This window comes from Dermacentor albipictus, chromosome 2 (genome assembly GCF_038994185.2).
Source record: "Dermacentor albipictus isolate Rhodes 1998 colony chromosome 2, USDA_Dalb.pri_finalv2, whole genome shotgun sequence".
NCBI classification, from domain to species: domain Eukaryota; kingdom Metazoa; phylum Arthropoda; class Arachnida; order Ixodida; family Ixodidae; genus Dermacentor; species Dermacentor albipictus.
The window spans coordinates 50,428,165-50,455,136 of NC_091822.1; the positions used below are offsets into that span (position 1 = coordinate 50,428,165).

General features: G+C 46.3%; 1 protein-coding gene across 2 annotated transcripts in view; it reads right to left on the minus strand.

Annotated features, from left to right (window-relative positions):
* Window positions 1-26,754, minus strand: part of LOC135904291 (arylsulfatase B-like) — an 82,308-nt gene extending 55,554 nt beyond the window's left edge. For both annotated transcript variants that reach the window (XM_070532866.1, XM_070532865.1), the window contains exons 1-5: window positions 26,655-26,754; window positions 8,729-8,841; window positions 2,317-2,427; window positions 761-886; window positions 167-293 (exon numbers count right to left, since the gene is read on the minus strand). In XM_070532866.1, coding sequence (XP_070388967.1) covers window positions 167-293; window positions 761-886; window positions 2,317-2,427; window positions 8,729-8,779 — 415 coding nt within the window. In that variant the 5' untranslated portion in view covers window positions 8,780-8,841; window positions 26,655-26,754. The remainder of the gene's footprint in view (window positions 1-166; window positions 294-760; window positions 887-2,316; window positions 2,428-8,728; window positions 8,842-26,654) is intronic.
* Window positions 26,755-26,972: the final 218 nt, after the last annotated feature.

A 26,972-nucleotide genomic window follows, 5' to 3' on the forward strand; every position in this document is an offset into this window, starting at 1 on the left:
CGATTGGGGTTTCGACAGCAAGTTAGCTATCGCAACAACGCTGCGTCATTCCTTGGGCACATCTCGTTCCAACACGTGGAGCATGGCTCATGGGTTAGGAATTTTTTCCCCACAACGGCATCACGGCAGGCTTCAGGTTTAGAAAGTTATACAAGTAAATATTTACCGGCGTAGATTGTCCGATAGTGATCTCCGATGTACGAAAATTTGGCCGCATTCTTTGCAGGGGCTTGAAGCGGTTCTGGTCCTCCTTTTGTGTGCGGTGCTTGATGCGCCAGATAGAGTAATAGAGGCTGCATACGCAGACAAACCTTTAGTTGTTCACTGCGTGCATAACACTGCCGTCGTTGCTCCATGGGCTTCAGCAGAAGCCAATTTTCAACTAGTCATTAGGGAAATGAATCAGCAAAGTACAAATGTTTTCAGCTCTCTATTGCTCATAATTAGTAATTTGTAACACCTCGAATAGGCATTTAGCCAGTCATGTTTCTCTGAACCTATGGTAGTCTGCCACTTTTAAAGACCTTGGGCTGCAGTTATTCGTACATCTTATGTAAAAATAAAAACACAAAGAGGCGTTTAGCGGCACTGAAGCATTCTTCTCTGATTTGCCCCTGCGCCCATCTTAGAAATGAGCTTCATTGGACAACGGATGATTCAGATGCTTGCAGTGGTGAGTGTACACAGGCTTGTGCCCATCGGAAGATGCTGATGACAACTTCAGAGACAGTGGTATCTGCAGAAAATATGGGTCACCTACCTGTGCTTTGTTTCTGTTCTTTATAATAGACTTTGCGCGTTCCGTAAAAAGTGTTGTCACATAATTACCGTTTCCAGATGTCATAGGCGTCGTGTTTTTCCAAAAGTCCAGTCCATTGCAGCCACTCTGCACGGCATGTAGGACCACCTTGTAACAGTGTCATCAGAAATGTAATACAGTTCTGAACAAAATAAGCGGTTTCGTTAAAGGTAATTGTATGGCAAGAAACTTGCTCCTGGAAAATATCAGTGTCTTCAAGAGTAAGAAGCGGGGATTCCTTATGTATGCTTGGTTTCCAACATTCGTTTATTCAGTTGACGACCACGGGACATTGACATAGATATGTCTACAGCGAAGCAGAAGTGCGCATTCGTTATCATGGTACTGCCTCATATGGCCAGTGCAAGTTAACAGGGCGAAATTCGCGAGTGCGTTTGGAGTATGTATAAGCGCGTACCTGCCTTTGATAAACAAACAGGCAAAACAAGCGAAAAATTCCATGTCTGGGCAAACATCGAACGCATTCAAGCACATAAAAGTGAGACGGAGAAACGAACGCCGAATAAGTCTCTGTGCGCGCTTCTTGAAAATAATTTGTGGGATCAAATGCAAGCTTTAAAGATATTCTTTATCTGCCGTCTGGATGGCCCGTCTTGATTACGTGGCACAACAAGAACGCCAGGAATATCAGCACACAGCTGGCTTCGTACAGGTTTTCGTGACTGCTGCTTCACACCTTTGTTTCCCGATTGTGCTGTACTCGCACATCACAAAGACAACGCGGCTGTGAGAATTAACATTTTGGAAGAGCGGCTTATGCGCCCTTCCAAAACGCTCGGATATCGTGTTGATGGTGCTCAGACTAGTTGAATGTACCTTCATAGTAGCCGGCACTTTCCAATGTTGTGTTAGTTGACCTATGATTTATTCCCTCCTTCCTGAGTGAGGCGATGCAGTGGTTTTTATAACATGGAAAGGGATGGTCGGGTGCCTAACATATTGTTATTTTATTCAATACGTCAACGTGTCGTGGGGAATTTCGTCTCTTGTGTATTTGTTTGCGCATCTATGTCTCATCCGCAACAAATATTTTTGAACCATTAGTACCCCTAAACTCAGCAGTCGCAATGGCGGTTTACTCGGCGGCTTAGTGTATAATTGTTGCCATGCGGTTTATAGCAGGAGCTGTGAATTTTAAAAATACGATCTTTTCTTAAAGTTTTTTATACTCTGTGCATGGTTAATCTTATCTATCTATGGAACATTACTCACAAGAAAAATTTCGCAGTGTCGGCATTCAGCGTTCCAATAGATGTTATACTCGCTTGCCTAATCTATTACTCATTTGCGCCATAATATTTCCATCACAACCACTTCATCATTTGCTATATGCAAATTTAGCGGACACTACTCGGGGTGGACACATACTAGTAGTTACTGCAAATTTAATAATGTTGGCCTTACGTCACGCATTGCATCAAATTGCCCTCCTCCTATGATATACAAATGCACTGCTACCGCAATGCGAACAGTAGTCGGAGATCCGAGTTACTCACATAGTTCATAAAGTGGCTGTAGTAGTCAATCGGGCCGGTGTAAAAGCCGAGAAAACTGTCGAAGCCTCGGCAGGTAGGCGTGTATTTCAAGCTGGAGTATCCAATGTGCCACTGAAATAGAAAGTCGTTGTGCTGTACACACATATTTTTCCGTCCAATACATTCTCAGGTTCTTTAAAGGAGAATGCACAATTAGCAATAATTGCGAAAGTGACAGAACAGGATACGTTCCTTCATCAGAAGTTACGACCAAGTGAAGTTTAAAGATGAAGGCATGGCGCAAGACAGCGCGCTGCTGGATTTGTTATCGCCTGCGAAGAAACATTCCTGAAAATCGCAGAATAAGTCCAAGGATGAATGCTATTGCTAAATCTCCCTGTGCTATTTTTGAAGCAAAAGAACATGCTAGCTCTCTATGCGCATGAAATTAGGTTTACGTTGCTAGCACTCATTTGATGAAGTCTATGGTACTTTCGTGCCCACCTTCGTGAATTAGGCATCAATTATGTCCTGACGGACTTCTAAGCGTAGATAACCCGCAGTATGTACGCACAAGCCTTTAAAGCACTTTTAAATATGTCTACCAGTTGTTTCTGGTGTGCTATCGTTGCTGGCGTGCAGTGGGCGTACGGCCAATAAGAGAGCACATATACATGGGTGAAGTTGACGACGGAGCTGAATCCCATGATGCGACACAAAGGTGTACTTCCATGATAACAAATACCAAGTATTTGCTATCAAGTTTTGTTTCTTGGTCACCTTTGACTTTCTAACAATCTTCTAGGGCCATCGTCATAGCCGAAGGCTGTCGGGCTACGTCGTCATTCCTGGTTAGTTCGCGTAGATCGTGACGCAATCTGCCAAAATAATTACTTTCAAATGGCGCTGCAGAGCACGAAAAACAATTAGCAAGACACCAAGACACTTTATCACCACGGCAAGGCGTCGTATTCCTGCTTGTCTTTGGCGTTCATCGGCGTCGACTGTAATCCATTATCAATCATTTAGCCTAAGAATAGGTTGTCAAGGTTGCGCAGCAAGAGGGCTTGAAAATTTTTCCACTGCTGATCAGGCAATGTCCGCGTGCTGATAACGCAAGGCTGAGTTCAGATAATCACATGAAACTGGAGGCTGCCCAGTGTTGAATTTTATGTATTGATACGCCTAGCTCATTCATCTTAGGACATCGCCAGAGCTCGGGGCGATGCCGAACTTTGCCAAACCTGGGCCATACTGTATGTATAGCACCCTTCAGGACTTCTTTTTAGAGATCTTCATTACGAAATTCGAAATACAATCGGCTAATAGGGCATGGATGTCGACACGTCATCTATCCCCTATTGTCAAGTAGCTTACTACGTGTAGGCTAATATTTGCAAGCTGGGCTTTGCTGGTAACAGCTGAGCTATTTCTATCGGCTGACGAAAAGAAGTAACGATTGTCCTTTTACAGCGATGATGCAAATGTGTTATTATTATTATTATTATTATTATTATTATTATTAATATTATTGACCCATAAATGAAATAAATCAATGAAAATACATTATTTCAAGTCGATGGGTATGCTGGACTTTTTTTGTGAACAGCACCTTGACTCACCTGCAGGAGGCATTGCAATATACGCCTCGTGCACCGCCTATGGAGGCGCCACTGAAAGCCACCTAGCGAACGCTTCCAACAGTACACGCGGGAGCAGTACCAGACGACAACCCTTTGCAGCCAGGTTAGCTGAAGTTCGCGGTTGCGATTTCTCCTTTGTTCGGGTGCCAGGCTGCTTCTTCTGCGATGACAGCTGTAGGGAAGATGCTGACCTGTGTGCGAGCGGGTATGAACATGATGTTGCCGGTGTTTGGGACAACATGGCCCACATACGTGCAAGGTGTGTCCCGCAGAAAACGCCATGAACCCCATTTACATGACGTGGAGCTCATGTTCCCTAGCCGGTAAATTTTGTTGAGTGATGCGATCTCTCGATGGTTTTTTTTTATTCTACCCTTGCCGCAATGCTGCTTCTGTACCTGAATAATAAGCACCCGTCGTTAGTGCAGACACAATTTATATCAAACAAATCCGCACGGTGCAATCGCTCTATATGCCGTTGTGATTTTTCTGCCGATTAATACATGTGACATCGTCGAATAAGTGCAGTCGAAGTTGCCTCAAGAAGAGTAATTGCCAATTTATTGATGGTAACGTGTACACTAGCCAACGAAGTCACGAAACACAGGGGTGAATAAAAGCGCATGTTAGTGCTGTACCGCCAATGCAATTCTGCTGCATACGCCGATGAACTACCGTTCCCGCTGCAGTTTGTGCAATTTTAAATTCCCCAAGGGAGCTGCTTGGAAACGTACAAAGCTAAAGACTGACTAACGTTTCAGTACTTCTTTATATTACTAGAGAGAGGTGCAGCATGATATATTTAAAGGCAGAGCAGCGCCAGTCAAAGTAGATGAGCGCTGGCGGCAAGGCCCGGTTTAGTCGTCTGCAGCGTTAGTATAAGAAAGAATTCAGTTGAGTACAAAACTCACATGCAAGAAGGGACTACGTTGTGAAACAAACAAATCACTCGGCGCGTTAAGTTTGCTCAGGCAGCAGCGAGGTGTGATGACTTCCCAAACGAGACGCGAAATTTTCAGCGAGAAACGGAACAAAAATACCATATGCAGCAGCTATTAGCAATTCTCGCCCTGAACTACCTATTTTCTAAACACATTTAGAAAAACGCAAACAATATCTAAGATGCCCTCGGGCGAAAAGAATGAAGATCTTAAAGAAGCACTTCCTTGGTATCATTCCGATAAGAGACAGCGTGATTTATACGCTTTACAAACAGCGCAGGGCGAAAACCTCGCAGGTAAAAAGAATCGACAAGAGTTATGCATGGAGCAACTAGCAACAGTTAAACATAGGCGAAGCCACGCATAAAATATATGTAAAAACATGAAGTGCGCGACAGCTGGTGCGAGGATTTGCCGCCCCACATGAAACCAACAATTTCAGTTCTTGCAAACTTCAGCAGCTTTAACATACAACGCAACGCGCTCGTGCAGTCGTGCTGCCTAGCTAGCGCAACGCGGTAAAGAAGCGGAAAAAAATATAGGCGGCAAACAGCATACCGAACATTAGCAAAATGCCTTTAAACCTCATGCTGTACTGCAGACGAACTTCATTGCTCACGAGTCTATGATCTAGTGGAAAAAAAACACCGACGAAACAAAGGAAAGGAAGAGAACAAGAAATTTCCTTTCGAAGCGACGATCCATTTTTGCTACCATTGCTCCCGCTGATGAGGCTTTGCCGGGAATGATTAGAACCGTATCGCGGGCACGTTTTCGCCGGTATTTGAGCCCCCCACCCTGCAACAATTTTTCTTCGACATTCCCTGAAGCTTTGGCCACCCCACACGTGCGAATACATGAATAAGACAGAGAAGCACGATCAACGACACAACAAACTGCGGGGCGTACCAGGCTCCTCTCCCGCGTATTCTGCGCAAGGCCGCAACCAGTGGCGTGTCCGTCGGCGTGCACGGCGCGTATAGGCAAAGGAAAAAAAATGTATCTGCAAACCATTTATCTTTGACTCTCAAGAGGGCAATGCCACTGGCTGTGGGGATGTATGTGCCGTATAAACAAAATCGCGAATTGTGATATCCATAGCGTAGATATCTCCAGGCACAGCCAAGTGTGATATCAAGAAGTTCATGGCCATGCACTTTGCATGGCTTAGCGGAGGTGACACTACCCCTGTGATCATCGTTTGACCCTTGAATGGGGAGATTTTAAAGCCTGACAAGAAATGGTTCACTCATTTTGTCCTAGAAGAGTTTGGCTTGAAGTGCCACACCAACCCAAGCCACTCCACTACTTAGCAACGATCGTGTATGGATTTAAATTTGACAAAGATTTAGCCTGAGGTTGTAACCAAACCAATAAGTGTATATATCACAGTATCCACAAAGCTATCGTAACTAGCATTGCCAAATGATGAAAATAAGTACATGGGCTTTTTCCCTCACCCTGCTTGATTTGCTACAGATTCGCTGGCAAGTCCCCTTCACAGAGTGCAATGGATCCTCAACTGCTTTTTTTTTTCGTTTCCCACAGGTGGAGGTTCCCTAACGGCTTGACGTTCGGTCTACATATACGGCCCTAAATGTGAAATTACGTGACTGAGTGTCAGATTGCAGATCTCGGAGCAGAAGTACTCCAAAGGAATGAAACAGACAGAATTTCTTGGCAAAAACGATTGTCTTGACGTTTAAAATATTAAAACGTAACCGTATACCATAAGTGATAGCAAAAATGTATTTTAAAGAATCTCTTATTAGGGTGTTTCATGACTAGTTGTTTTACGAAATTTGTGTTCGTCAAAGCACATGAGCCACCTGTGCAATCAAATTTTGTGCAGCTAGGATTTCGTTTTCCATAGACACTTTCCATTTCAAAATGCGGTTGGAAGTCGCAAAAAAATTAATAACAAAGTATAGCAAGTCACCCGTAACAAACAACATGTAGTGTTCTGCAGCAGAATCCGCCTGTTACGTGAGTCTTTTTCGGTTTGCACACGAGCTATCTGTTGGCTACACCTCTATGTATTGCTCGCCGAACGTTAACTTTCCTAGAATCCTTTATATTGCTTTCTTTGTTCACGAACAAGCCCTATGAATCACCTTCCATATTTACATGCCTTTACACTCCCCCACCTCAGAACAACGAAACAGCAGATATTGGAACAAACAAACACCAAGAAAACTTATAAATGTCATTGCTTCATAGCTGCAATATATTGCAATACACTAAAGACTGTAGTAGTCGAGGGCCTCTACACTAATATACTCGGGACGTCCAAAATAATTCGTCATGCAGGTAACTTACAGATACAGATACAGATACATACACTTTGCTCAAAAGGTCGCGTACCGTACCGCTCGCAATAGAGCAGGCTAAGATCGTTCAACAATTCAAACATTTTATTTGACAGCAATTAAGAAGAGATTTAGCGAAATAAGTCGCTTTCGTGTGCACACTTTCCTGATATATTGTGCACCTGACACCATCCTTATTGCACATATGTTCACTGCATGCTTAGCAGCGAAATGCACGAGTAACGCGAACTGCAGCTGCAGATCACGTAAAGGTGCTATCGCCTCTGTTGCTGACAAAAGTCTTGGTTGGTTTCCTTGATCTTCATCCCTGTTGATTTGTTGACATTCAAGTCTTCGCTTCCTTCGATGGCTTGCTTTGAAGATGTCTTCTGTAGTCAGTTACGATTTCATCATCACGTCTTCGTCAACTGCGTTCTACACTCTTAGGCAAAGTTACACCCTTTGGCTTGCCCTTTCTGCCACACAACAATAATCGTTATCTGCCTTGATGCGTTTCCTTTCTTTAACGTTGCGAGCCCGGTACTTTCCAGTAACGAATGGCACGGGCGTTCGAACTGGGTTTCTTCGGTCACCCCGACCCGATTCGCAAGGGGGCAACCGTAATTGGAACTGTAATTGGAACCGTAATTGGAATGCCGTCGTTCTCATGCCTCCTTCGTTAATCTATTGACGTCCTTCCGTCTTTCTCATCCCATCGTAATAAAGCCGTCGCCATATAATCGTGACTATGCCACCGTTGTCATGCGATCATCCCCGTGGCGTCGTCGTGATACAGTTCTCGTCGTTGTCATACCGTTTTGGTGATGCCCTGTAGTCATTCCATTGCCGTCGTTCCAGGTTCGTCATCCCATTTTCGCCATACCTTCGTGATGTCATCGTCATTGCGCCATTGTTACCACAAAGGCGCCGCTACGCTATAGTCGTCACAGATTCTTCGTCATCTTGTCGTGGTAATGCTGTTGTCATCACGCAGTCGTCTTTACAGCGTCTCGTCATTATTTCGATATCGTGATCGCGTTGTCTTCATGCCATGGTCATCATACCGCATTCATACTCTACAGATGCAATTTCTTCTTGGTCACTCTGTCGTCTTCTCTACGTCGTCGTCAACATGGTCACGGCCGACCCGCCAGAGTGGGTGCCATTGCAAAGTGTGCCAATCCCGGAGACAGTTGATGTTACATTGAGCCAAAGCCATTAAAATCTGAGAACGAGAACGACAAATTCTTAACAAAGATGTCTTCAGCAGTACTGCATGTCGCTACATTGATCACATGCTAAATGCATTTACATTGACATTCATTGAGAGATGGGTTGTGCCGGAACTTTTTATCAACTGTCAATGACTTGCCACAGCCATGACTAGCTTCATTATAACGGAACCTACACCGTGAATTATCGCTGCTCGGGAACCGTGTTCACGTATTTGAAAGATCAGAATCTCTTATTGTGTTTACCAGCGGATCATGCTACACGCTCATTTCTCGCGTTTTAAAACGTCTGTTTTTCACTGCAGTACCTTTCCGACGATGTGCGTTTCGTATCCAAGGTTCTTGAAGTACTCCGGCATTAACTTCTGTTGAAGTGGCAAGCCTCCTACTTGTGCGGGATACAGCACACCATTCTGGAGACCTGCATGGTACAAGGATAAGATGGTCGACTGAGGACCGTATAACCACTATTTGAAGGTAATTTTCCGAAGAATGTGAGTAGATTTACTAGGATTCCAACCTGAAAACCTGGTTATATATAATGCATAATGTAGCGCCTGGCTCGTATTCTTGGTTCACTATCTTGCTTGTAGAGCAACTGCGTGCATCAAAATATCTTAAATATAGCGGGCTGGCACCTTTTTACGTGGATGGTTCCTCCTAAGTGAATCTGGACGTGTAAAAAAAGTTGTGCCAATACACGGTCATCGAATTACTTTACAAACCACGTGTAGGTGGATTTGTATAAATATCTGAGAAACTTCCATGCCGCTGAGTAACCCTGTGAATCCCACAACAAACATCTGATCCCCTCCCGTTTTACTGCCTCACTCTAAAGCATGTTTTGTGCGAGCGACTCCTTTAAGGAAAGCTGGCTATTCTTTTGGGCTCTAGAGCGGAAACGTATTTTGTTTTGCATACTGGGCTGCGTTTATTGCGTACATAAATTTCACATTTCGCAAGTGTACAGAGGTACCGTCTGTGTTCTTTTGTACTCTTTAAAGCTGATCTATGCACTTCGTATTAGGTGAGATACGGTATAGCTCATCATCCAATGATGCGTTATATTAACACCTCATACTGCTCATAGAAAACAAGAAACGGTATTGCATCGGGTTCCGGGGTATGCTGGCGTAAGAGGCAACCTGTTAGCGGATGGAGGGCGAAATCGGCCCATTCCAAAGCGGAAACTCACGTTATTGTGGTAAGGCACAAGGATATTCGATGTTTATAATAAGCACTAAGGACAATATTTCTAAATCACCAACCTTTCAGAATGAACGACTGAATGAATTTGACTTTATTTGTTACAATGTTACTGCAGACCACGAGTAAAAGCTGTTGAAATAGCTTGAGAGGAGCTGGCCACCCTACACACACGTTGGCATAACGGCAGTAGCAAGAAGAAAAAAACAAATAAAAAAGGAAATATGCAGTGCAGCATAAATGGCTCACGTACAGGCAAAACATGCTCCCACTGGCACACGTCAGAAAACATACACAAACACTATTTCGATAAACAGCAACATGAAAATAAAGAAATCAGCAAGAATGTCGTGAAAACGTGTATGATAACAAGGAATCAATGCCTGACAAAGTTGACCGGTATCTGAAATAGCAGTTTGTTCTTGACCTTTCGAGCAATACCAAGACGCTAATTATTCGACAAAGCCCATTGGAACAACAAGCACAAAACACTTTCTAAATCGCATAAAGCAGGCGCTTAAATTTAATATATGGGGTACTACGTGCCTAAACCACGATCTGATTATGAGGCACACCATAGTGGGGCACTACGGAAATTTTTACCACCTGGGGTTGTCTAACGTGCACCTAAATCTAAGTACACGGGCGTTTTAGCATTTCGCTCCCATCGAAATGTGGTCGCCGTGACCGGGATTCGTTCCCGCGACCTCGTGGTTAGCAGCCCAACATCATAGCCACTAAGCAATCACGGTGGGTCACAAAACATGTGCCACATGTGGCTTGCTCAAGTGCTAATGACGATTAAGATGTTCGCTATCTACTAATGGGTGGCCTAAAACGCAGTATGCATTTGCAGCGGTAGAAGAGGAACCACGCAAAACAGGTCATCCCATAATAATAATATATGGGGTTTTACGTGCCAAAACCACTTTCTGATTATGAGGCACGCCGTAGTGGGGGACTCCGGAAATTTTGACCACCTGGGGTTCTTTAACGTGCACCTAAATCTAAGTACACGGGTGTTTTCGCATTTCGCCCCCATCGAAATGCGGCCGCCGTGGCCGGGATTCGATCCCGCGACCTCGTGCTCAGCAGCCTAACACCATAGCAAATAGGTCATCCCAAACCTCTGTCATTCGAAACATTGCTTGGTACTTGGCCATCGAAAATAGCAAAGCAAAAAGCATTGAAAGCGCTCGAACATTTGTTTATTAAACAGGTATACCGAATGTTTGAAGGCGTATCGGGTAGACTACGTCTTGTAGACCATTTACAGAATATGTATTGATGTGCAATTACTGTCTAATATATAAGTTATACACATCTTCGTGAGCTTTTGTGATGATGAATTTTGATTTTGTGTCAATGTGCATGTATTTTTTTATCTGTTTTTCTTCAAATGTACACCTCGCCTGCACAGCGTACACATGTGCACAAAGAGCCCTTGTGTACGTCTCCTAAACTCGGCATACTTCGCAGTGCAGCCTCACCTGACATTTCGTCTCGGTATGTTCCAATGTGCGCAGGACTCTGTGCGGACCACGCTGACCCTTGTACCTAACGGCGTTCATCGCGACGGTTGGTTATTTGTGTTTTCCCTGTCTCTTTTCCCAGTGTACAGCAGCAGGCCAGAGCCAGCTATAGTCAGAACACATTCTCTGCCTTTCGGTACATAAACGCGCACACACACACACACACACACACACACACAAACACACACACACGCATTATATATATATATATATATATATATATATATGTTGTCAAGAGGCGTTATCGTTCGATTGCTAAAATGTTCAGATGGCAGAGCACCGCAGCGAGAGTACACAGAGCTTCGGCGACACAGGCACAAGCCTTCCAAACACTCGTCGTCGTCGTCTTTCTCTAAGCAGTGCCTACTGCTCATTCTTCAGAACAATTGCCTCCCCGGGGAAGAGGAGCCGTCTCGGCGACCTACGGGCAAGATAGCACAGGTGGGTCAAAGTACGGCTTGAGTCGCTGAACGTGCACGATTTCGCGCCCTCGGCGGCGCTTATCGGAAGGCGGCTCAAGGGGTTCTACCATATAGTTCACAGGAGACATTTGACTGATGACACGGCAGGGACCCTGGTACTTGGACACAAGCTTGGGTGAAAGTCCAGGGCTGGTAGCGGGAACCCAAAGCCAGACTAGTGAGTCAGGGGCATAGGGTGACGGAGAAGAGGGAATATCCCGAAGGTGCTTCTTTCGCTGCTGATCTTCCGAAGTAAATGTGTGGGCGAGCTTCCAGCACTCTTCCGCGTGTGCAGCAGCCACGGACAGGGTAGTAGCCTCCGTTGTGTCAGGGCGATACGGATGGATGGTGTCCATTGTGCAGGCAGGCTCGCGTCCGTAAAGAAGAAAGAACGGGGAAAATCCTGTAGTGGTCTGTGTGGCGGCATTATAAGCGTACGTTACGAAGAGGAGAATTTGGTCCCAATTAGTTTGGTCAGATGCGACGTACATGGCTATCATATCGCCAAGAGTGCGGATAAAGCGCTCAGTCATGCCATTGGTTTGCAGGCGGTATGCAGTAGAGGTACGGAATTACGTTGCATTCCTTGAGCAAGGCTTCCATAACACCAGACAGAAAAACGCGGCCTCTGTCGCTCAGCAACTCTCTGGGGGCTCTATGGCGAAGTATGATGTTACGCAGAAGGAACCAGGCAACATCGCGCGCAGATGCGTTGGGCAGAGGCGAAGTTTCGGCGTAGCGTGTGAGATGGTAAATCGCCACTAACACCCAGCGGTTGCCATCTGAAGTACTCGGAAGGGGCCCATAAAGATCAACTCCGACCCTGTCAAAGGCCCGTCCTGGACAAGGCAATGGTTGCAGTGGAGCAGCTAAGGGATGAGAGGTATTCTTGCGGCGTTGGCAAGCGAGGCGGGAGCGGACACATTGGTGGACGAATCGGCACATCCGGCGCCAGTAATGGCGAATTCGAAGGCGCGCGTATGTTTTGAGTACTCCTGCATGTGCGCATTGCGGGTCGTCGTGAAACGCTGCACATATATCGGTTTGCATATATAGCCATTTGCGCCCATCCAAAAGGTAGTTATGGCGGTATAGGAGCCCGTCACGAACGGCAAAATGGTGTGCTTGGTGACGCAATGCACGGCCAGTAGAAGGCCCTGATGGGTCTGTCAGAAAAGCCAGCATGGCAACAATCCATGGATCCTTCTGCTGCTCCGAAAGCATATCCGTGGCGGTGAGGGAGAACTCGCATATTTGTACTTTCTGATGATTGGGCTGGCCTGGCACTGGGGAGCGAGACAAGGCATCCGCGTCTGAGTGTTTGCGGCCAGAGCGGTACAGCACTCGAATATCATACTCTTGGAGGCGAAGCGCCCATCGAGCGAGGCGGCCTGAGGGATATTTCAAGGACGACAGCCAGCAAAGCGCATGGTGGTCCGTGATGACGTCGAACGGGCGGCCGTAGAGGTAAGGACGAAACTTAGTTAGGGTCCAAATGATAACCAGGCATTCTTTTTCTGTAACGGAATAGTTTGCTTCCGCTTTTGTGAGTGCGCGGCTAGCGAAGGCAACAACGTATTCATCGAAGCCAGTCTTTCGTAGTGCAAGAACAGCGTTAATGCCGACGCCACTGGCATCCATGTGTATTTCTGTCGGTGCGCTTGGATCAAAATGTCGGAGTATGGGGGGTGAGGATAGAAGACGGCGCAGCGTCGTCAATGCAGCATCGCAAACTGGCGGCCAGGCCAAGAGGTCGTGGTTACCCGCGAGAAGCTGCGTCAAAGGCGCTATTATGGTGGCGAAGTTGCGGATGAAACGACGAAAATAGGAGCATAATCCGATGAAGCTGCGGAGTTCTTTTATGGTCTTTGGTCGTGTGAATTCGGCAGCGGCTTGGAGTTTGGTTGGATCTGGGAGCACACCATCTTTCGAAACAATGTGGCCAAGGATGATTTGCTGCCGGGTGGCGAAGCGACACTTTCTTAAGTTAAGCTGGAGTCCAGCATCGGCAAGGCAAGTGAGCACGCGTTTGCGGCGGAACAGGTGAGAAGGAAAATCTGGGGAAAAGATGACAATGTCATCGAGATAACAAAGGTATGTCTGCCATTTGAGGCCCCGGAGGATGTTATCCGTCATTCTTTTAAATGTTGCAGGCGCATTACAGAGGCCAAAGGGCATCACGGTAAATTCATATAGGCCATCAGGCGTAACAAATGCTGTTGTCAGGCGGTCTGCGTCAGCCATGGTGACCTGCCAATAACCGGATCGTAACTCTAAGGATGAAAAGAATTCAGCGCCTTGAAGGCAGTCCAGTGCGTCGTCGATACTGGGAAGAGGCTAGGCATCTTTCCGGGTTATCTTATTTAGACACCGATAGTCCACACAAAAACGAATAGTCCCATCTTTCTTTTTGACCAGCACTACCGTGGAAGCCCAGGGACTGTGTGATGGCTGTATCACGCCTCGTCGAAGCATATCTCCTAATTGCTCATCGATGACGCCGCGCTCCGTCGCGGACACACGGTATGGACGTTGGCGTAGCGGTGCATGGCTGCCGGTGTCGATGTGATGGACGACTGTGGAGGTACGTCCTAAACATTGTTTTTGGAGGTCGAAAGAAGTCGGAAATTGGTTAAGGAGGTCAACGATCTGCATGCGTTAACGGCACAGCTGGAAGCATCCGAAGGTCCTGGCAAAGGATGAGTCGACTGCTAACAGAACAACTTGTTTATTCTAGCATCGCAAAAGAGCGGCCGGTGAGGTCGACCAAAGTGGAGAAATGGGAGACCACGTTACTCGACGGAAGAAATCAAAGCCTCTCTCTTGGCGTCTGAGGCAGGTGCTTTTATACTCTTGGAATCGAGGGCAAGAAGGAACGGCTCGGAAGAGACGCCCGTGATGGCGGCGCACGGACACGTTGTGACAAGAAGTGACGTATCCGCCCGGCCGGCGCCGATCAGACCTCCTCGCTTCACAGTTGGGGAGTTCCTCTCCCCGGCTGCCGCGCTTTGACAAGCGTGGGCACCAACATGCACACACACACAGACACACACGAAGACACGTGGCATTGAAACATGCCTGGACGCGCTTGGCAGGCGTTGGGACAGCGCTGAACTGGCCAAAATGTCCGCCGCTGTGAACGAAGCTCCAGCGTCCGTTGCATCCGCGCCGGCTATACTGCACGTCGGAGGCGAAACGTAACAGTAGGCAGGACCGCGTCCGACGTCTTGTGCTCGACGTCGACGTACGGCCTTCATCACCCCGTCTGGGGTGATGAAGGCCGTGTTTTCGCGATCTCTCTCGTCGACTTCTTTTTTCCAGTAGCCAGACCTGAGGTACACCGATGAGAAGTATTTAGCCTTGCTGAGCCGATCCAATGCGTCGTCAATCGGCGCAAAGGGTTATACATCGTTCTTTGTGACCTTGTGAAGTCGACGATAATCGCCGCAGAAACGTAGGGATCCGTTCTTTTTCTTCGCGAAGAATACAGCAGATGATCACGGGCTTTTCGACGGCTGTATGATGTCGGCGCGCAGCATTTCGTCCACTTGTTGCCTATAGCGTCACGTTCTCGGGTCGAAACTCGGTAAGGGCTCTGGCGGAGTGGTCTAGTGCACTCTTCGGTTATTACGTGATGCTTTGGGACTGGTGTTTGTCGAATCCTCGATGACGTCGAAAAGCAGTCTTTGTATCGTTGGAGACGACTTCTGAGCTGTTGCTGCTTACTCATGGGGAGACTTGGATTTATGTCGAAGTCTGGCTCGCGAACTATGGTCGTCAGGGCAGATGCGGTAGAATCCGAGAGAACAAGCACATTGCTGATTTCCACAATTTCCTCGATGTACGCGATTGTCGTACCTTTGTTGACGTGCTTAAACTCCTGGCTGAAGTTTCTCAGCAACAGCTTCGTTTTTCCTCGATGCAGTCCTGCGATTCCTCTTGCGGCACAAATTTCATAGTCGAGTAGCAGACGTTGGTCACCCTCGTTGAGGTCTTCTACGTCAGCGGGTGTTTCGGTGCCGACGGAAATTAAAATGCCAGAGTGCGGTGGGATGCTAACTTGATCTTCGAGCACACTCAAGGCGTGGTTACTATGAGAGCTCTCCGGCGGTAACGCTTTATCTTCCGACAGCGTTATCGATTTAGACTTCAGGTCGATGACTGCGCCGCGTTGGTTTAGGGAGTCCATACGAGAATGACGTCTCGTGAACACTGTTGGAAGATAACGAAGGTGGCAGGGTAAGTCTGGTCACGAACGGTAATTCTTGCCTTGCAGATTCCAGTCGGCGTAATGAGGTGTCCTCCAGCGGTCCGAATTTGAGGGCCTTCCCATGCAGTGTTAACTTTCTTTAACTGGGCGGCGATGTGTCCACTCACGACGGAGTTATCGGGCCCCGTGTCCACTAAAGTGGTGAATACGTCGAGGTCGGTGGCTCTTTGTCTTGCACTACAGTAAGGTCTTGGCGTAGGATCATGGCTGCGTTGCGTTGACCTGTGGCTGGTACGTAGCGTATTCAGGTCGTCTTTTGTCGGCGTATTCTTTGCTTCTAGATTTCGTCGGGATGGCGGCGTGTCGTAGTTATATCGTCGAGACAGTCGCTTCGGTGTCCTTGGCGGCGGCGGAGGATGTTCGCCAGTTCGACGAACAGCAACCGCACTTCCATCGGTAGCTGCTTTTAGTTTTCCGGATTTGGGCTCGAAGAGCGGCCCCGAGCTGGGCCAGTGTATGAACGGCGCTGTGGCGACAGGTAGCGGCCTGGTGATGGCGAACGCGACCGTCGTCGAAAGCTCCACTTAGCGGTGAGGTAGTCGGCGATATCGCGAAGGCGTTCACCTTGCTGCTGGCGCGGAGCGTTGACGGCGAAACCTCGTAGTCGCATTTCGCGGTATGGGCATCGGCGGTAAACATGTCTGGCTTACCCGCAGTGATAGCAGAGCGGGTGGTGGTCGGCGGCTCGCCAAATGACCGTCTTCCTCGCGTAGCTGCGCTCGGCGATGGGTAGGCGTGCTGGCGGCGGCGGCGGTGGACGACGGAATTGCGGCGTTTCAACGCCCTGGCGTGGTCGCGGAGGGGGACCTTGACGACGGGCGACGGCGGCGTAAGTCATCGCTTCGGGAATGGGAAGCGGCGATTTGGGCTGCACTTCGGTAACGCCCAGTGATCGTTGAAGTTCATCCTTGATGATGTCAGTGACTGAGGACACCTGAGATTGCGACGAAGTTAACATCTTGCTCAGTTCTTCGCGCACAATGGCCCTGATGGCTTCTTGGAGGTCACCGGAGCCCAGTGCTGGATGGCGCGCTGCGGCATGAGCACTTGGCGGTTATACTGCCTAGTGGGCATTTTTAGAGTTTTCTCAATCGTCGTTACCTCTTTCAAGATCTCAGCTACGGTCGTCGGCGGGTTGCGGATCAGTCCGGCAAAAAGTTCTTGCTTTACGCCTCGCATAAAGAAGCACAGTCTTTTCTCTTCACTTTGGCAGCGGTAGCGGCAGCGAAGTTCACGGGACTCAAACGCCGCACACCTTTTCACGCAGGGCTACTGGAATCTTTCGTGTCCGGCTTGCTGTGGCGGTTCCGATGCCCTGATATAGGTCAAGCAATCTTCAACTGCATCGAGCACGGCCAGCATACGTCAGCCCTCGTATGATTGTGACGCTGCCTGGATCATCGCTTCGCATTGGTCCAACCCCGCAACCTGAGTCTACAAATTGACCGAAGAACATCTCCGTTCTTCACTTGGCAGCGGTAGCGGCAGCGAAGTTCACGTGACTCAAACGCTGCACACCTTTTCACGCAGGGTTCCCCAGAAACTTCATATTTTTAATGCGCTTCTTAGTTCCCACCTACGCTACTGCCAGTTGGTATGGGCATCTGGAACTCAAGCATTAAAGAATAAGATAATAAGACACTTCAGAAGTGTGCTTTGGGGGCTGTTGCCAATTTAGGCTATAGAGATCATACATCTCATTTATTTATAAAATTTAAGATTTAAAATTCAGTGTTGCCTATGAACATCAATTGTTGTCGTTAAGGTCAGAAATTCGTAGAAATAGCCAAAACCTAAGAGGTTTAGCGCAATTACAGCCGAACATATCATTGCGTCCCATCAGAAATTCTGAATACCGGCACATTCCCCGAACACGAACGAACTACGGTCTCCAAATGTTAAAATTCACCATTCCACACATACTCAATACGTTCAAGCAGTCAGAAGATCACTTGCGTGTCCTTTCAGGCAGGGAGCTATTCAACATGTTTACATAATCTGCTACAAGCCTAGAAAAATTCTATCTAAAGCCCTCCTTTCTGTTTACAATATGTCTTACTGTTATGTTACCTTGCAATAATTTACTTGTCGTTGGTTTTTGTTATTTTGTGCGTGAATGATTGATGTACTTGTAGGCACCCAAGGGCGCATATAATTATGTATACTTGACAATTATTGTGCACGTTTTTACTTATTTTTCTTTGATATGCTCAGACTGTATGAAGTTTGCTGTGCTGTCGTTCTGCTGCTTTGTACGGATGGGAGGTGGGGCTAGTCAAGCTGCATCAGCGCAGCTTTTTTCCCACTTTCCACGCCACAACTGTTCTGTGTAAAACACACTGTACTGTTAGTGGTGAAAATAAACTTCAACTTCAACATTTCAGGGTCGGCTTGCCGGAGTAGGGGCGTCATCTCCTCGGTGAAGATCGCTCGTTCGGTAGTTGTAATCGGCCTTCCAGCATAGCTTCGGCCCTTTCCTTGCGCACAACGCTCGTAAATCTTCCCAGGAATCCGCAACGGAACAGGTCCCATGCTGTTAGGGTTGACTCCCGGTTCTCAAACCACGTTCTGGCAGCGTCTTCTAAGGCGAAGTATACATTCCGCAGCTTGTCGTCCGAGTCCCGGTTGTTGAAAGTCACGATTCGTTCATGGGTCGCGAACCATGTTTCTGGGTCTTCAGACGATGATCCATGGAAAGCCGGTGGCTCTCTGGGCTGTTGCAGAATGATGAGGGACGCTGCGGCTGCCCTTTGAGTTGTCTTGGCCACAATCTTCTTGCTCTTCTCACATAGAAGTCCGTGCTCCTGGGCAGCTGTTGTAGCCGGCGGTTTGCTCGATGGTCCGGGACTACGTTGGTGTTCCCTTTTGCGGTCTGGGCTTGGTCACGGCTTGTCGGAGGAGTCTGGTACATGAACGAAAAGCACCTCCACCAGAGGTCACGGGGTAGTGACGTATAAAGAACACAGTAGCGATACTGTAAAAGACGAAATTAACTTTTATTGAGCGAACCTGTGCCCACAAGAGCAAGCTACATTTAAAGAACGGCAACAGCGGCGAACACAGCCTGCGATAGTCAAAATCCTACCAGAGGGTGAAGCGTGTCGGCTTTTATACATCAGTCGGCGAATGTTCCAGAGTAATCGCTAAGATCCGCGTGCCTTCCACAAATTTCTACATTATTCGCGTCGCGCACACATGCAATCGAATTAGGCGAGATTCGTTGACACACAGCAGATCGAAGCATTGGTAAGATTTCACAAACTTCCTGTACATGCAGGCGCCTCCTGCGCTTTGCGATCACATTTGTTAGGCGGTGAAACGAGGTCACCCGATAAAGATAAACATGTACACGTGTGAATATGTTGTCTCTCTTGTCGGGTGGGCTAATATTGTGAGATCAGAGTGCATGTACGACGCCAATACTAGTTCGGATTCTTGTGTGTGCACCAGCGATTGCGTTCGAATGTACGATGGCTCATGTATAGATAACCGACGCGCTAGGCCCACAGATCAGATTTCGAGGACCGCCAACTGTCCTCGCCACTATCATTGTGCTTTGCGAGGGACTCGCTTTTCTGGAAGCAAGTTCGCCCAATAGAGCGCCACCTTCGGGACCTGGAGTTTTTGCTACTGTCTGGTTCTCCACTGTCCCTACAACGCTACGGTGCGTTACGTCGATCAGGAACACAGTTTTTAACAGTTTTTAGAACAACGCAGTTTTCTATAAAGAGCGCCGGGGCTGATTGCAACATGAATTAGCTTGGATAGTCACGTAACCTTCACGCAATAGAAGTGACACCTCATGACCACAGACTTGGAATATGGGTGCGCTGGCACGTCATTTGAAGGTATTTCTGTGTTGCACAACCAGTAGAGAGACCCAGAGAAGGAACATAGCACTCTTTCTATGTGTTTTGTTCCTTATGCAGGTCCGAGGACGGGTTGCTCTAGACTGAAATACCTTCATACCAAGCATACCGTAAACTATAAACATCTCGGTTTATTATGCCACTAACAAGACATTTTAAAGATGTCATTGAAAGAGACAATACACGAAGGGGCGCGAGGAAGATGCGTGTTGGTTGCTCTTGGCGGACTCCCATTTGCACATTTTAATTATTCCTGTGAAACTACAGAAGTTCTGATCAGCATAATCTACCAGAGAGTAGTATTGGTGAACACAGCACACACGCAGATGCTGAAGACTTTTCGGTGTCAGAAAATGCATTACGCTCGCACTAAGTAGAGTGCACGGCTAATTTCAGTGAGACTGAAACCATATCCGCATCAGAAAGAGTTTTTTTCTGAATACTCCCCATATTAAAGAGCGTTTATTTCTAACAACTCAAACGTCTTTGCAATTATAAGAGTCAGGGGCGATTTTCAGATTATTGCTGGGACGCCGTAAATATTTTAGAAAGCGCGAAAATATTTATGAGGTAATATTATAATCACCGCAGCCGATGGTATGCAACACCTCAAAATTAAACATCCTTACGAGCAATCACTGGCTTCCAAAATTGTTTTGCAAAGCTGAAAATAGTCATTTGAGAGCTTCAGCCACAGTGCTGTGCACTGAAAGCGAATGCGGTTCTCAGATTCCTTGAGCTATGGGTGTCGTGCAGGCGAAATAAGAGTGCACAGGACAAGGTATTCCCAAATCAAGAAGGGGGCTGACAGGTGAAATAGCTCACTGGTATAAATAATTTTGTAAACAGGGATAAGCTGCTTCAGAAAGGCTGGCCAACGTTTCGATAGGAGGACCTATTTTCGTCAAAGGCGGCCTCGTCACCTTCGGCATGTTAGTTTTAAAGGGTTACTGCGATGAAGTCATGTGCAGTTTATTTCGGTGGCGCTTGGTTAGAAAGGGAGAGACTTCAGAGGTAAGGAGCGCTGTCGCCTGACGTCTTTCAGCGTCGTTCCCAAGACGAGTGGACAAGAGCGGGAGAGTGGGAAGGCGGGCAGAAAAGAAAAGAAACAAAAGAAGTGAGAAAAACGGGGGGCGGGAGGACACCAAGAGGAAAAAAAGGAAGAAGAACAAGAAAAAAAGAAAGAAAGGGGGCATGCTAGGGTGTTGGGGAAGCGAGATGGCTGGGAGCATTCAGGGGTGTCGTTGGCGGCATGTTTTTTGTGGCATTGGAAGAGCCGGTCAGCCGGTCCGTGCGCGAGTAACACAAAAGACCCCAAAAAAGCACGATTTTAAATAGTGACTTGAGCAGCATAGCAGCACTGTGTCGAGTAATTTTGAAGTAGTTAAAATGGTGACAAGGAGTGTGCGGTGCAATGCAACTGCCTTCCAGTTACATTGCACCCCAGACTCCTATTAGCCCTTTCGTTCGACAATCCTTTCGTTCTCCCAGCCGCATCGACACACCCATCACCGGAGACGCTGATTTAAGCTGCAGACCCATTGGCCAACATTTCAGCGGACACGGGAATGGTGCTTACGGCACCAGTTCTAGTCGTGTTGCTTTCGCTATACATCCTTTGCTTACGACCATATTCGGATGGTCGTCCTGCTTATTGCCTGTGAAACTGCCTTGTTCCTTGCGCTTGACCAATGCATATCTCAGGGATGAGCCAGCCACAATACCACCCTTCTCGTTCGACGATTTTTTCGGCCTCCCTGCCACATCGGCACAGCCATCACCGGTCACCACCACATCGGCACACCATCACCTATCATCTCACTATGCAGCTAGAATATCTGTATTCCTCTGGTGTGGCTAAGCTCATTGATGATTTTCGTTTGAACACAGCCTCCGGTTATGATAGTATTAATAGGAAATTTTAAAAAAGCACTAACGCATTCAGTTTTGTTATGCTTGCTAATATTTTCCAACAATCAACTAACACTTCTACTCTGCTTTCTCAGTGAAAAATAAGGAAGAAGGTTCCAATGCGTAAGTGCGCTAGCAAAAAGCTCCCCTATGAATTACCGCCAGATTTCGCTTACCAGCAGCTGTTGAACACTTCTTGAACATGTAATATTTACAAATCTCCTTTACTTTTTTCACTCAAACTACTTGTTGACCATAGCTCAACATGGTTTTCGCAAAACATTGTCATGTGAAACCCAACTAATGCCTTTTAATCATAGATTACTTTGTATTTCAGATCGTACTTCCTTCGTTCACTGTGCTTATTTAGACTTTAACAGAGCGTTCCGCAAGGTTTGATACAAGATGCTGCTACACAAGGTGAGTCTTTTAAATCATCGCAATAACCTTCTGAAATTGACTGAAAATGTTCTTAATAACCGATACAAATTTCTTACTGCGAATAATTATGACTCATCATTGACAAAGGTTTGCTGTGGTATGCCTCAGGGATCAGTACTAGGGCCCCTGCCTTTTCCTGATTTATAATAATGACCTACCATATTCCTTGACGTCTCATGTGCACTTGTTTGCTGATGACTGCGTGACAACTCGGAAATAATTACTAGCGACGACACCAATTCTCTTCAGTCTGACTTCGACTATGTGATTGATTGGTTTAACACTTGACTAATGCAATTTAACATTAATAATTGTGGAGTTGGGCGCGTGAACATGAGCACCAATAACCTATCAACTTACTATTTGATGAAAATTCTTCCAGAACACGTAAACTCGTACAAATACTTAGGAGTTCTTATAACTACAAATTTAGCCTGCAATTTTCACATTGAGTGCATAAGTAAAGCTAATAGCATGGCTTATTACTTACCTGACAAGTTTCTCAAAGCACCATGATCCTTAAAACTACTACATTAGCAGTCTTTAGTGAGTACTAAATTAGAATACGCGGCTTCTATGCCGGACCCGTATCACAAAACCATATTTCATCACTTGAGCTTGTTCAAAATAATTCAGTCCGATTGATATTTTCAAGTGGCAACCGTAGCGCTAACATAACATCAATGAAAGACAATCTCTTCCATCATTTGCATCTCGTAAGACACTGGCACGTTTGACCCTGTTTCAAAAATGTTATTGCCACTCCTCCCTTCACAGTAACTTCATTTTTCAGTCATATTACCTATCAAGCTGCATCGATCATTGCCATAATGTTGGATTTCAAACAGGCAGCACTAACACTGTCGGACAATTTTTTTCCCAGATCATTGTAACAGTAGAACCACCTTTGCGGTGAAATTTTCTCCATTGTCGGTAACAAACTGTTTCGTAAGGTATTAGCGAACGTTTTATAATTAGAAATTATTAACATGGTAATATTTTATCTACCGTACTTAGGAATGATTAAGGATGACACTAGTTAACATTGCATTAACCGGAATTATCACGTTGTTGCATTGTTTATTTTTTGTATTTCATTGTTGTACTTCCCGTGTTAACACTCCGCTCTGTAATGCCCTGGGGCCTTAGGGTAACGTAAACAAATAAATAAATGATACTAGCGTTGACGAGGTGCCTTCGCAACCTGTCAGAGAGGTTAAGAAATCGGCGCCTGCTGTACTTCGGGGAGACCAGCAAGATGCTGGCCGCCTACCAATGCGATTTCAGGGAAGGCTTACCAATGGCCGACGAAGCTAACATTATCACTATTGTTATTATAATGATCACTACTACTACTGCTGCTACTTGTAGTACTACTACTACTACTATTATTATTGTTGCTGTTATAGTTAGTTCTTGCATAAGCCTTTGGAGATGGCACGCGCATATCTAAAAAAAATTCTAAAGATTCCGTGCCCTGATTGCTTCGCTCAATAAATACAAAAGACGAAAAAAACCTGAAGAACGTAGACAAGAAAAACCGGGCAAGCAGGCCTGGATAAGCCAAAATTTGAATTAAGGCGCTTTCCTTGTCTTTGCGAATTTCGTTTAACGTTGATCACTATAGCCACGCTGAACGTGTTGAATCCAGCATGGCACGTAATTTAATTTCAACATATTTCCGGAGCAACATGGGTTGAGCTTTCAGAAATTTAGAAAGCAATTCAACGCTCTTCATTCCTTCTATATGCTGACAACTTATACTATTGGAGACTGTAAACAGGCTTGACGACTGCAACAACGTACAGGAGATGTCGCTCTCAAAGTGCTGCCGAGGCTTCCAAAACTGTGGCTTCCAAAGTGTGGTAGGCTTCCAAGGCGTCCAAAGGATTCCAAAGGCTTCCAAAACTGTGGTATTAAGTTACACTCGAAAAATACACCATGTGCGATTCTCATACACCATACGAGAAGCTCTATGTTCAGCATCCATGCAATAAAAGATATTGGCGCCTAATTCTTAAAAACGCTATACATCCCTAAAGACGCTAAATTAGCGTAACAGCACGCTCTTCGGACTCTTGGTATTGCTTGTTGGACATTGCATGACTTCCACTCCACTGTTGGTTTTCTGAAGGTGTGTGCAACTGTGCACCTTCCACTACTATAGTATGCCTCTGTAGTTTGGTGCGGAACCTGCAAATTTAATTCTGATCGCGTTGAATGCGTCCGAAATAAATTCATAACTGTATTCCAGCACCGCTTTTGCCGATCTTCCGACCGTAGTCCAGCCGTCCTAAATATATCTCAACCCCTAGCTCGAAAATAATTACGTATTATATGAAACCATATTTCCCTCAATAGGGCGGTTCATGGTAATATATATTGTCACTAGCTGCTCCATCATGTACAATTTCCCGTGCCGCGAAAGTGGACCAGGCGTATATCCGCATTTTCTGCGTCACCTTGTGCAGTGTACAGACTTCATTATGACTTCGCTGTAAAAAAACGAGGAAAGAAAGACAAGTAATAATTTTTCGGCGTGTATTCGTATATTTCTGAGTTCATTCCCCGTGTTTTGTATGTATGTAGATAATCATGTATGATTATTCGCCTGTTAAGCCCACCTCCTCGTTTAATAAAAGCGCGCAGGAAAATAACATGACTTTACTGACGTTGGCCTTCAGCAAGAGTGCGAATGCAAGCTCAGACAACTCTCTCTGAGCTTGCAGTCGCACTCTTCATGAACGCGGGACGCCCGCCGAAACGTCAGTAAAGTCAGGATATTTTTCCTACGTGCTTCTATACCTTGAACTACACACACACACACATATATATATATATATATATATATATATATATATATATATATATATATATAAATATATATATATATAGCTGCATTTGAAAACTCGCATAGCCTTTTTGCAGGATTCAAATTGCAGTAAACTGTCGTGTCAACACAAGAAAACCACAGATACGTCTACGCGCAAAATTTGCGGCTTCACTTTTGTCCATCGATGCACAAAGGGCTTACTTGAGATTTGCTAAGATAGTGGCAATTGATGTTTTCTAAGAGGGGATTCACCTACAGTATTCTGTTCTGACTTGCACCATACATTACTGCACCACGGTAGCCGAACTATTACAGTCGAGTACCGCTACAACAAGATTGACGGCGCACGCGAAAAGAATGGTTGTGAAATTCACAAAAATATAGCATACCTGAACTGGTAAACCACAAAGTTTTATTTCCAAAAGTTGACCAGTGTCGACTACTTCCCTTTTCTTCCCAGAAGCACCATGACACGATTTTCACATTCGGTGAGTAGCTGCATCGCGACGTCGTCATCATGCACAGCCAGGCGGTTTCGGACGACATCGAACGCATCCAGTACGCGAAATGTGGCCGGTGGATGCAGGTCTGGCACTTCTACCACGGGGCCGTCTTACCAACACACATGTGCGCGATATTCTAGCGACCGCGACGTGACGGGCAGCATATCAGGGTAGAAGCTTGCGCTAGTTAGTCGTAGTTCATAAAGGCGGCATTGCGTAGTGGGCGTACTTAAGGAAAAAAAAGGACCAGAGAAGAGTAAAGAACGCCAGTGTTTACTCATTCCACATTTCGGGGACCACAGCGTTCTTTACTCTCCTGGGTCCTTTTTTCCTACATTCGTGCGCTATGCAATACCGCCGTTATGACAGACCCTGGTAGCGCGGTAGCTTCTCGCTGTGGGCCTATATGTATGGGTGGCAAGCGAGATTTCTCCAAAAAGGAGGAAATGCAACGTAGATGTCTGGTTTTGGCACGATGGTTGCTGCGTATTGGCTTCTGGACGCGCTTTCGCGTTTTACGCAAAAAACTGCTGCGCCGGCTGTGGGGCTCATTTTACTCCCAAACAGCACCGAAGGGCGGTGATGGCGTATGCAACTTCAAACCTCTTCGGGTGTGGCGGGTAATTTCAGTGGTTCTAGAGAAATGCGGGCAGTTCAGATGCTATTTTCTCTTAAATTGGTCGTTTTCCTGGCACAAAAACCTGCTCTGAGCTATGTTCATGTACGTATGCGCGTAATGTTGACCATAAAGCGGTGAGCGTACACGAGCTCTACACTGAGAAATTACGTCAGATGGCACATACTACATAGAAAGCTTAGAAATCTTAACGTATTGTTGTACGAAATAGCTCTTAATAAGCCACCAATGAAACAAAGTACGTAGACTCAAGGCACCGGCCACCCAACAAAACGTGTGCCTTTGCGGATGTCACAAGCGAGGCTTACTTAGCGGAACAGTAAAACAATGCAAAGTTGCGAATAAAAGCGTTTTCGTTCTCCAATGGAATTGTATGGCTTTCTTGCGATATATTTGTCGTCGTTCATAAGGTTAGCTGAATTTAAAAATTGCTACCCTATAGGCTTCGTGAAACAAAGAAGCGTAAGATTAGTTTCAGAAGCGCTTCATGCATTCACACTGCCTTTGCTGACTTTTGTACGTAGCCTTGCACCACAAAGCGAGAAATCGCACGTAATTTATAAAGGCTTACCATTGTATGAAAGCGGTGTAAGACCAAGAGCTTGGAAAGCGGTGACGTTTAAAAAGCTGGGCACCTAGCCAGATCAGTTGCCGTCTGGTCGGTTTGTTTCATCAGTGTGCACTCGAATTCTCGACGTCCTGTCATAACCCTGCGTTTTCTAGGCCACACCCGCAGTGTAGCAGGAAACGTCAGTGTACGTGTAGCGTCAGTTATTACGGCAGTAACTGTAGGGGGAGAAGTAGTAAAAGCAGCAATGTGCCCCTGCAGATAGTCTTTATCAGATGTGGCTAAACCACCAAAGTAGAACGAATACTCTTACTCTAACAT